Source organism: Sus scrofa, chromosome X (genome assembly GCF_054392235.1).
Source record: "Sus scrofa isolate SSC_HxYL_T2T_F1_AM1 chromosome X, Sscrofa_HxYL_maternal_Yorkshire_Landrace_v2.0, whole genome shotgun sequence".
NCBI lineage: Eukaryota > Metazoa > Chordata > Mammalia > Artiodactyla > Suidae > Sus > Sus scrofa.
Window position 1 is genome coordinate 21,267,379 of NC_139401.1, and position 12,543 is coordinate 21,279,921.

Here is a 12,543-nt window from a genome sequence, read left to right on the forward strand (position 1 = left end):
AGTCTTTTTTAAGTAAAAATGCAAATTCTCAGTGAAGAACAATCAGATTTGTATCATTTTTAAATCTTTAATGATAACATTCATAATTTGATATTTAACGTTTATATATCAGAATCCTCTAGTCTCTCCCGTTTTCCCCCCGCTGTTTTTTTTTTTGTCTTTTTGTCTTTGTTGTTGTTGCTATTTCTTGGGCCGCTCCTGCGGCATATGGAGGTTCCCAGGCTAGGGGTCGAATCAGAGCTGTAGCCACCGGCCTACGCCAGAGCCACAGCAATGCGGGATCCGAGCCGCGTCTGCGACCTACACCACAGCTCACGGCAACGCCGGATCGTTAACCCACTGAGCAAGGGCAGGGACTGAACCCGCAACCTCATGGTTTCTAGTCGGATTCGTTAACCACTGCGCCACAACAGGAACTCCTGTTTTTTTTCTTAAATTGCCATAGAAAAAACAAACCTAAATTATGTATAAACTAGGCACCGAGTGATTGCTGACCTAATTATCTAGCTAAATTCATTGTACTATTTGCTTCCCTTTCTCATTCCCCAGTAGTTTATCTTCCATTTTACTTCATTTCCATTACCCTGCTTGGACAGGAGTAGATTGTTGCTGCTAAGGAGTTGTGGTAGAGCTATTCCCTCACAGGTGACCTGATGACTTGTAGTCTCATTTTCTACTCTAAGCTCTGAGCTCTTTAAGCAAATCAAAAAATCTCTCTGTGTCTCACTTTAGTTAACTGTAAAAGGAGGGTAAATCAAGCTTAGAATTTGTTTTGACCTCAGTGGTTTTCTAACATTCTTGGGTTTTATGATTTTCTATAAGTTCATAATACTTTTAATTTTACACATGACAGTGACATACATGCTGCTAAGTAGTTTGATCAAAGTCTTCCTTTGATCAGGTTAACAAGCCTTTCTTAGAGCTGTTTTACAACTCAAAATGATCTATTTTACTATTTAATTGTAATTTACAAAATCTTTCCCTAAAGTTTATTTGAGGGGATCATACAGTATTTTCCTATTGAATATAGCTTTTAAAAGCTTCTTTATATTTATTCATATAAATCCTTTTTGCAGTAATTTATAGATAAAATATTTAGAGTGAAGTAATAAATATTACTGGAAATTGAAAAATGAGAACAAGGAAAAGAAGAAAACAAATTATACTTACCAAAAAGTAATTACAATTGCTCTAGATGTGCTTCACATTTGACTGTGAGCTAGTGCCACCATGGCAAATTTGAAAATAAGTTTAGTTTTATAATTTGCCTTATGAAAAGAAGAAAGTGTATTGATTCCCCTGAGGATGCAGAGATTTTCCTGGTATTCCGTATTATAAAAGAAACTTCTTAAACTGGAGTCATTATGAAGAGGACAGAGAAAAATAGTCATATCGTATATGATTTAATTTTTGCCATTTCATTTTATTGTTGCATTATATATACTTTGTTCATTCTGGGGAAACAGAATTTTTCCTGGTACCTACATTGGTGGCTATGCATTTGCTAATAGCATAGATATTCAAAAAATAATTGTTGATAAATATTGTCACAAGTAAATGAACCTAGGTTTGGGTTAAAAAAGAAACTTATTATGAGTCATTATAATCATTCTATCCTGGGTGTCATAGTTCCAAGATATAATGTCCTTATTTTTCCATGTTCATATTAGTTATTATACATTTTATTGTAATTTGTTTATCTGACATTTTCCCAAATTCTCATTCAATTATGGGTTCTGCTAGGCCAGGAATTCTAGTTTATTTATGTGTTACTTACAGTTGTTCTATTGCCTGTACATATAGTACCCAGTAAATATTTTAATGAGTGAATAAAATACTGACTTTAAGTATATTTGTCCTCTGTCTTTTTATAATTCAGAATTATGGCTTGGAAACAGAAAATCTAAAAACGCTTTCTCACAAGTTGAATGCATCTGCCAAAAATCTACAGAATTTTATAACAGGAAGAAGAAGGAGTGGCCATTATGATGGGAGAACCAGCCGAAAATTGCCAAATGACTTTCTGACTTCAGTTGTGGATCTGATTGGAGCAGCCAAGAGTCTGCTTGCCTGGTTGGACAGGTAAAATCTTATGCATGTTTCATAAGTTATCCTCCTCAGACACCAGTTTGAATATAATATTATTTTGTATTTTCTTGTCAAAGGTTTAGGCAAGTGAAGGAATATTAAGTAACACATATCTAATTAGGATTTACTACAGTATAAGCATATCAGCAAATAGATACAAAATTGTTTGCAGAATTTCATATCCAACTAAATAGCTAATCAATGCTTAGTCACTGACAGTTTCAAAATATCTTTACTGCTTCATAAGCAAAATCATTTTTGGCTATCGTAAGTAGTTTTATAATACTGCCTTGTCTCCTGATTTTTCTGTGTTCCTTTCGTTAATTGGTCATATTTAAGATGTGACCGTCAGGATTCTATTTACTGTTTTAAATGGGCAATTAGATACTGTCACTTTTATAGCATGTATTGCATGTCTCATTACCTTTGCTTTATTCATTCTTTATTATTACTCACTTTGCACAGTAATTTTGGATATTATAAACACAATTTGATCCTTTTGTACTAGTTTAGTTAATTTTCATTTGTCTTGGAACATATAAAAGTTTTTATAAAATGAGAAAAGTTAGAATAAAATTGTATATGCAGCTAGACATTTTAATGGTAAAACATTACAGCTATTTATAAACACTAGAAAGCGCTTTCATTTTTGGGTTTTTTTGTAAGGGATGTGTACTGTATTATAATGGTTCCTTAATCAAATCCTAAAAAACACTTTGTCTCTCATAAGAAACTGAAAATATACAATTTTACTAGAATTATTTCTTGAATAAATGTCAGTAGGATTTACATATATATGTGTATATATATATATTATTACAGTTCACCATTGAACAATATGGATTTGAACTGCGTAGGTCCACTTATATACGGATTTTTTTCGATAGATACGCACTACAATACTACGTGATCATCATCATCAGTGTGTTGAATCTGTGGCTTTGAAGGGCTGACCATAAAGTTACAAGCTGCATATTATTAGCTTTTTGATAATTAATTGGTAGACAGTGATTTTTTTATACTATATCATTAAAAGTTTCATGATTGTCTAAACCATGTTTATCAATTATACAAAATAAATTCTACAAGTAGTATAATAGTCAATATATAAATATATTTAAAATATAGCCTATCCTTAAATAATGTAATGCATTTGTTTCAGGAGGCTTCTTAAATTTAAAGAAAACATTTGATTGTAGTTGTATCTTTTTATAACTATCCTCTGTCCTATAATTATAAATTAGTTTAACCTTGATATTTATGTTTGGTAAATTATAAGTAAATAGAATGATTAGAGAATGTTTTTACTTCTTAATGGCAGATATGGCTGTTTATAAAATCACATAATGGCTTTTAGAACACTATATAATAGTTTCTGAGATAATGCATTATGTAATTTTTATGATAGCATTCTTTTTATCATCTAATAAGATGCCCTTAGTAAATGTCAATTCATCTACAAACATACTGAGTGTGCACACACATACATAGCAATCCATGAAGTGAATCAGTAGTGTTTTGTGTTTGTTTCGTAGTAAGAGAAAATGTGACAAAAAGCCTGAAAGAAATAATTAAAATCATCTCTTTGGCTGCCATTGCTGCAGCAGTTCTCATAATGCTTGTTTTGTGTTATATCCTACCCTGATGATAATTAAGTCAAAGGCCATTTAACAGTTTGACCATAAAAATTAAAGGTAAACTTGGAAGAAGAAAAAGACAACTTTGTGACGATAACTTTAAAATCTTCTGCTGAGACTGTAAATTGAGAAAAGAAACTAAAGTTTATATTTTGAAGATTTTTTTGCAAGAAAATTCAGCTCCAAGCTGGCTTGCCTATAACAATTATGCTTGAACAGCTTAGTTTTAAAAAGGAAAGAAAGAGGAGGAAAAGAATTCTTTGCCATGTTAAGGCATTTGGATTTTATACTGCAGGCTGTGGGGAGCTCTTTAGGGCCATTATTGTGTTGAGATCTTTGAATTCTGAAGATTACTTGGGCTATAGCGCTGGGAAAGATTAGAGAAGAATAAGGCTGGGGAAAGGGAAACCAGTTAAGAGTTTATTTTAGGAATAAGAGCTTATTCCTAAAATAATTTCTGTCCCTTGTTATCTGCCAGGGACTTGCTTCCAGGACTCGCTCAGATTCCAAAATCTGAGAAGAATTCCTTATATAAAATGATGTAGTATTTGCATGTAACATATGCACATCCTTTTTTTATACTTTAAATCATAGGTAGGTTACTTATAATACCTAATACAATGTAAGTGCTATGTAAATAATTGCTGGTGCACAGCAAATTCAAGGGTTTTTGTTTTTGTTTTTGTTTTGTTTTGTTTTTTGAGCTTTCATTTTTTTCCAAATATTTTTGATTCGATGTTGGTTGAACTCATGGATATGGAACCTGCCAGTATGGAATGCCACCTGTAATCATGCTGCTGCTTCTATTGGTGATTCTGAGGCTAACAGGCACACTCATTTAATCAAAGCAGCCCTAGGAGCGTTGTCTTCATTTTACAGATAGGAAAACTACCACTCACAGAGGCAGAGGTTAAGTTCAAAACCAAATAGAAAGGAAGTGGTGGAACCAGGATTCATTCCAGGCATCTGACTACAGAGTTGATACTCTCCTCTGCTGTTTATTGAGATCTTTAATTAGAGAAGCAGCAGTGAGGATAGAAGAATGTTAGAGATAGAGAGACTAAGGAAAAGAGAGAGATGATTTGATTGTAAGTTAAAGGTAAGTGATAATTCCTCATTGAAGAATTTTTTCTATGAAATGATTTGTAGATCAGGGTGATTTTTTATACTTTTTAAACTTACACTTTTCATAGAGTCTTAATCTTTTAGAGTGTTGGAAAAAAGGAAAGATAAATGAAGGGTGCTGCTTCCGTATTTGGGAAGTTGACTTTGCTTCCTCCTCTGCCATGGATTGTGTAAATATCTTAACTGTTCCTTGGCTAACATAAATTTCAGAAGTTCTCAAAGTCAATTTACATGTGGCAGGATTTTACCTATAATTGTGCCAGCTGAAATGTTTAGACTGTTTTCCTGACAAGTAGCCCAGATTTTCATTAGAGATTATTATTGGATGTGTATTTCAGTAATTTTTTTATTCCTTTCAAAGAAAAGAAATGTTTTCTAGGTAGCAGCAACAGCACAAGACAACACTCCACATGCCCTTTTGTTTCAGTGTGTCCTACAAACTACACAGGAAACAAAACACATTAATCAGTGTTAGAAGAGCCGAAAGAGCAGTGTTCTTCATGACTGCCTTTGTGAATCCCTGCTGAAATGCATCGTAAAATGGTATAAAAGGGCAGAGGGCTGAGAAAGAGTGGAGTTTCAACTCTGCCTCTAGCCCTGGGTAATCTTGAACCGTAACCTCTGTTTTTATTTTCTTTTTAGAATAAAAATATAAAACCTGCAGGAGTTTTCTTCTAAGCACTAGTATTCTATAATTCATAGACTTTGTTCACCAAAGCCATGTGAAGAATATATTCATCTTATTTCCCTTTAAGTAATTTCAAAAGCTAAGCATTAACAAAATTTGTTAGTGACTTGTAAAATCATGATTTAACTCCCTACCTCTTCTCTAACTGAATTTAGTTAATATTAAATTCTAGAACAAAACTAATCTGTTTTTATGCTTCCTTTATATAAGGTAAGAATGTATCTTGTCTTTTATTTTTGTTTGTTTTGAAGAACTTAAGTACCTAATTATAAAAGTACCATAGAAATGATATTGACCAAAAATTTTTAATATTTTGATTTGTCATGGTAGATTGGGGTATTTGCAAGGGCCATTTCAATTTAATATTGCCAAGCACTGGATCTTTAACCTTGGTTTATTCCTTTAGTATACAATATTGTGTAATTCTTTAGTTGAAGAATAAAAAATTTTGTCAGTTAAATATGATTGTTTTGATGCCAAACAACTGACTTAATTTTCTTAAAAACTGACTTTTTGGCATTAAAATTTTTATTACATTTTGGGGAAGACTTGCATGTATGGCAATATGACAAGTTTATTGCAGTTTTTATTTAATGTTCCTTAACTGGGGAGAAAGGAAAAGAAAGTATAGGAAAAAATCTTTAATTTAGTTCCATACAAGCTAGATACTTTACATGTATTGACTCACTGAATCTCTCACAAAGCACTTGTCATTATCGCCATTTCACATATGAGACATTAAGTAACTTGCCTGAAGTTATTCCCTAGTATGAAAATTATAATTTGCATCTATTTTTGTTGTGTTAAGAAAGCCCTTGTAGTTTCTCTTTTATCATGTTCCTCAGTCATGGTACATCTCCTTTTGAATGTCAGCTAATTCTTAAGGATTTTGAGGAAGTGATTCTTAGGAATGTGGCATATAAAAACATTTATTTGTGCTTTGGTGTTTCTCTTCAAATGCTAAAGAAGAATACCACTTTTCTGTTTCTGACCTTGATTCTTAAAATTCCCATATAGAATTTTATATATAGGAAGTATTTGTAATTCTGCTTTGAAGATATCAATGAGATATCTTTAATATCATTCAAAACCTTTTGAATGTTTAGGATATAAGCATTATGGTGCTAGGGAAAATGTTTACAAATTGCAAAAACTGCATTTTCACTGGAGCTTCCATTTAAATAACATTTATTTTCAAAAACCAGCTCCTTACATAAATAAAATCAACTCTAAGGCTAACAAAAATCCCCTTTTCTGTTTCATTTTAAATATTGACTTGAATGAAACAACAGACTTTCCCAGAGGAAAAGCCTCAGAGATGAATCACAGTTGGTAGCTTTACTGTTTATTTTCAATTCATGGTTTACTTGTCTATTTTTAACCTACATCCTGCTGTTTTTCACACCTCATCTTTCTTGCAGTTTTATGTGGCTTTGCCAAATCAGTCTATACTTGGAGTTTTACAGATCAGTGTATGCACCATTTTGTACAGTAACATCATTAAAAATGTTCAAAAGTATTATTTATAGAAAAAGTTTATTTTGCTATTTATAGTGAAAGTTTATTCTTTTCTCATTTTCAGCATTAATACCTATTTCTATTTGTTTCTCAAATACATGTTAAGACCATTCTGGGTTTTTTTTTTTTTTTTTTTCCTTTTCTTTCTTTCTTGGCCACTCTGTGGCATATGGAGTTCCTGAAGCAGGGATCAGATTCCAGCCACAGTTGTGACCTAAGCCTCAGTTGTGGCAATGCAGGATCCTTAATCCACTGTGTTGGGGGCTGGGGATTCAATCTGCATCCCAGTGCTCCAGAGATGCCACCAATCCCATTGTGCCACAGGGGGAATTCAAGACCATTCTATCTTGAAGGGATCAATGAGGTATCTTTTTATAGCATTGAAAACCTTTAAAATATTTAAGGCATGAGAGGTAGGCCTCTAAAAGAAAAAATATATATTCTTTGAGATTTTTGCTTTATTTAAGAAAGTTGTTGAACTAATTTCTTTTTTCATGCTATGAAAGTATAGGACAAAAATTATTTCTATACTGTTGCTGAAACTCGGCCTCTGTCAACCGGTGCTGGAATAGAAACTCAGAGACAGAGTTTGGGGTGAAGGAAAAAAGAATAGCTTTTACTGCTTTGCCAGGCAGAGGAGGCCACAGCAGGCTAATGCCCTAAAGACTGTGCCCTCCTATGGGGAAGAATTGCAGGGAGTTTCATTCTCTAAAAGGAGAAAAACAAGGTTTCAGATAAGAATCGGGGTTGGGGCAATTCTTTTTTTCAGGAACCTTAGTCATCTAAGCTGTTGACAGGGCATTTCAGCATGATTCTGGTGGTGGTGTTCTGGGTTATTGCTTAGATTAACAGTACTTGCAAAAAGGGCATATTGATCAGCGATCAGAACAAACTAGGCAAGTTCCTGAAAAACATCACATGCTTATAATCTTTAACCCACAGCAATTGTGCTCAAGGTACCTAATCTTTAGTTTACAAGTGATTGTATTTAGGGTGCAATCAAATGAAGGAGAAGCACAAGGAAGGGCTCCAAGCTATTCAATTTTAAAGTTTTCATTTCTAAGCTATTCATTTCTAAAAGAAGCATAAGGAATATAACTTTTCTCTTAGGTGTATGAGATGCCTTACATCATTATGTGTATCCCTTGAGGGGGAGTCAGGATCCTGCCCCAAGGCTGTACTGTTACTGCTTGACTGTTCCTTGTCTTTGGATCCCCTCCCTTCCCCATCAGCAACTGCTGAACCTGCCCCTTGGAATTCAGACCACAGAGCCTGAATGAGGTCCATTTCCTAAAAACAAGAAATGGGGGACACAGAAAGGCTTATTGTGCCCTGGAGCCCCACAGGGTCCTGCTCAGTTTCAGTACCAGGAAAATTACAGAGACAAAGAATACTACTTCAAACACTACCCAATACTATGGCTTATTGTAGTTCGGTCTTATTTCCTCTCCTGTGCCCACTCCTCCCACGTGGCACCTCTTGTTCCAGAAATGAGCAGTGATGTTACAAGGCCACTGTCCATAAACTGCCCCTCAGGCTCAACAGTGCCAACCTGAGAAATAGTAAGACCTTCCAGATTTCCTAGTTAACTCCCTAGATTTTCTTAACAGCTCCTAATTTGTTTAGGATTTCTGAACCATTAATAACCTTTCTATAAGTGCTTTTGTTTGAAAAGAATGAGCAATGAATAATTTCTTATAGGATCATAAACTTTTCCACTATGAAGAAGTATAAGCATTGTGTTATCTGTATGATGATTTTAGAAGGTCAGTTGTTTAACTTTTAAGATCTAAATAGTATAGTTCCTATAATAGCCATTTACTAATGAACTAAGGGTTTCATCTTGTTTTTTGTTTTTAACTTTCTGGCACCAAAAAGCTTTGCTTCCATGAGTTTAATTTCCTTTACTTAAAGTAAGCCCCATGTTTTTCTCTAAGTATCCTGAACTCTAAATCGAGGTTTCTTTAGACTGAGGAAGAAATTCCTCTTAATTTTTTTTTTTTTTTTTACTTATTTTTTTTTTAGGGCCACACTCTGCAGCATATGGAAGTCTCCAGGCTACGGGTGGAATCAGAGCTGCATCTGCCAACTGGCCTATGCCACAGCCACAGCAACATGGAATCCAAGCCCACTGAGCCAGGCCAGGGATTGAACCCTAATCCTCATGGATACTAGTCGGATTCTTTTCCACTGCACCACAAAGGGAACTTCCTCTTAATTTTGTTTTATTTTCAACCTGATCATGTTTAGCTGTTCTACAGAGATCCTTTTCTTTATCTCGTAGATGATCATTAAGTCATGATGGAGTGTTGATCTTTGGTGACTTACAAAGATTGGAACCTGTCAGCCTTCTTTAACTTATACGTATATGTAGCCAAGATCATCAGACCAAACTTTAGCATCACCTGGCTGAGAACGGTTCTTAGTATAGTTGTATATGACTTGCCTTTAAAATGAAAACTTTAGGGGAATTCACTATAAAATAAAATCAGTGTTTTCCTTAGTATATGTTTATTTTTTTTTTCTTTCAGTTTTCTTGATATTTAATCTTGAGAGAGAAGCTTGTCCTACTTGAAATATGAATGGTCAGGGAAGTGGAAAACATGCTTTAGAATTCAGTTTGCTACAGGCATTTCAGTCATCAAATAGATTTTTCTTTTGGTACATTTTGAAGATCATATGACAGTCTTTTTTTAAGATTTTATGGGAAGAATCATGCTGTACTTCATCTCATCACTTTTGAGTGAATTTTTTTAGATTTTATTAACAGACTTTGACCTTTGCAAAAACTAGGAATCCAAGCTCTTTCTAATCATGCAAGAAGCATTTTTAAATTCTTAATTAAAATGCCAATTTTTATGCTTCAATGCAGCAAAAAATAGTTTTTGGGTAGTTTTTTTTAATGATGTTTTCCTGGAAATGCTTATATTTTATATCTTTTAAAAATAGTTTTATTGAGGCCTAATTTACCTTCTATAAAATTTATCCATTTTAAGTTTAATGAGTTTTAATCAATTTAGATACAGCTATGCAATGACCTCTAAAATCACATTTTAGAAAACTTCCATCAGGATAGGTTTTTTTTGTTTTGTTTTGTTTTAAAGCTGGTACTTGCTTACGATTAAAGAAGTTAATTCTTTTTTTTAAACTGAGAACACAGATTAATTAATTACATATATTTTGTTCTAATTAACATAATTTGAATTCCTAATGACTCCTGTTTTAGTAAATGAAGATGAAAAATATACTATTTTGGAATAGAAATGAACAGTAGACTGTAGAATATAAACTCATTTAGAAAACAGTATGTTAAAACCACTGGAAAAAGCAAGGGCATTTTAAGAAATGGAATTGAGGCACTTGGTTAAGGCTTTGGAATGTAAATAATTATAGAACACTACTTGTTCACGATAATAATTTTAAGTATATCATTTAAGTGGGAAACATAAATCCCTGAGAAAACTGGAGAAAATATAGTCAAAATGATTCTTATTAAGTGTTTAAAAATAGAGAATAAAATGCCAAGAAATATGCTTTTTGGCTTTGACTACATACAATTGTAAAAAGTGACTAACTGTAAGACAGATGACAAACTGGGGAAAATATTTGCAACTAACAGTTGGGAGAAGCAGAGAGTTAATGTGTATGTGACTATTACATTTAAATTTAAAAAGCACCAAAATGCAACAGATAAACATATAAATAGACAATTCAAAAAAGAAGAAACAGAAACTGCTAAGATGTATATACCAAAAAACAATTTCAAAGTACGTGAAGCAAAAGCTGACAAAAGAAGAAATAGACAAATCCACAACTACAGTTGGATACTTCATCTTTCTCAAAACAAAGTCAGTAAGGATTAGAAGAGCTGAACAACAAAAAATAACAAGATCTAATTGACACTTTTAGAACATTTCATTCAACTACAGTAGAATGCAAATTCTTTTCAAGTGCCCTTGAAACAGTTATGCAGATGCACCCTATCTCTATCCTAAAACAAACTTTAACACATTTAAACTAATTTAAATCAGTTAGAATGTGTTCTTTAATCCTAATGGAGTAAAACTAGAAATCACACCACACACTTGTAAGTAATCCATGGATAAAAGAGGAAATCTCAAGGGAAATAAAAAGAAATACATTGAACATAATGAAAATTAGAACAAGTCATAGTTTTTTTGGCATGCTGCTAAAGCAGTGCTGAAATCAGAGAAATTTGTAGCACTGAATGCTTATATCAGAAAAAAATAAAGATCTCAAATCAATTATTTAAATTCTTAAGAAGATAGAAAAGTAATTACTAAAAAACATGGGCATAAAGTTTCAGTTATGCAAGATGGAAAAATTCTGGAGATCTGCTGTAGAACATTGTACCTGTAGTTAACAGTACTGTCTTTTACAGTTAAAATTTTATGAAGAGGGTAGTTCTCATGTTAAGTATTCTTTAAAAAAAAAAAAAAAGTAAACTTAAAAAAGAAAGTAGAAAATAAGAGTAAAATAAGCCCAAAGCAAACAGAAGGGACCAATATCAAGAACAGAAATCAGTGAAACATGTTGAGGGGACAATTAAAAGGGTAATAAATACTACAAATAACTTTATACATACATTTGACAGATTAGATGAAATGGCCAGTTCCTTCAAAAACACAAACAACCAAAACTTATCTAAGATGAAATCGATTCTCTGAATAATCAGTAACTATTAAAGAAATTGAACTGTACTTAGAAACTCTTTGGGGTAGGGAAAAAAAAGGCCTAGGCTTATTAGATGAGTTCACTAGTGAATTCTATGTTTAAAAAAAAAAAATAACATGAATTCCACACCCTGTGTTCCAGAAAATAGACATGGAGGTAAGCCTTCCCTTCTCAATTTATTACAAAATCATTATCCTGATTCTAAAACCCAGGAAAGTACAAAAACAAAAACAGACTAGTAATATACCTTAAACTTGTATGTTAATATCCTCCACAAAATATTGACACTCCAAGTCCAATCATACTTAAATAGAATAGTGCACTCTGACCAAATGGGTTTCATTACGGGTAAGCAAGGCTGCTTCAATACTTGAAAATAAATCAGTATAATCTACCATGTTAATGTGCTATAGAATACAAATCATGTAATCATATCAGTAATTTGATAGATTCCTATACTCATTCATGAGAAAAATATTTAGCAAAGTAGAAATAAGTGGGTTAAGGATCTGTTATTGCCGTGAGCTGTGGTGTAGGTCGCAGATGCGGCTTGGATCCTGCGTTGCTGTGGCTCTGGCCAAGGCCTGTGGCCTCAGCGCCAATTGGATCCCTAGCCTGGGAATCTCCACGTGCCGCGGGTGCGACCCTAGAAAATTCAAAAAAAAAAAAAAAAATACAAAGCTAACTAGAAGTAATGGTAATACCTCAGCCTGATTTAAAGCATATATAAAAGGCAACGGCTGACCTTGTATTTTATCGTGGAAGACTGAATGCTTTCCTCCTAAGGTTGGA

At 33.3% G+C, this 12,543-nt stretch overlaps 1 protein-coding gene across 16 annotated transcripts in view; it reads left to right on the top strand.

Moving 5' to 3' along the window:
* CNKSR2 (connector enhancer of kinase suppressor of Ras 2) overlaps nucleotides 1-12,543 on the top strand; it is a 276,938-nt gene that overhangs the window by 62,205 nt on the left and 202,190 nt on the right. For all 16 annotated transcript variants that reach the window (XR_014835808.1, XR_014835809.1, XR_014835811.1 and 13 more), the window contains exon 3: nucleotides 1,880-2,082. Coding sequence is in view for 12 of the 16 variants with exons in the window: in XM_021080286.2 (XP_020935945.1) it covers nucleotides 1,880-2,082 (203 nt within the window). In the remaining 4 variants the exon portion in view is untranslated. The remainder of the gene's footprint in view (nucleotides 1-1,879; nucleotides 2,083-12,543) is intronic.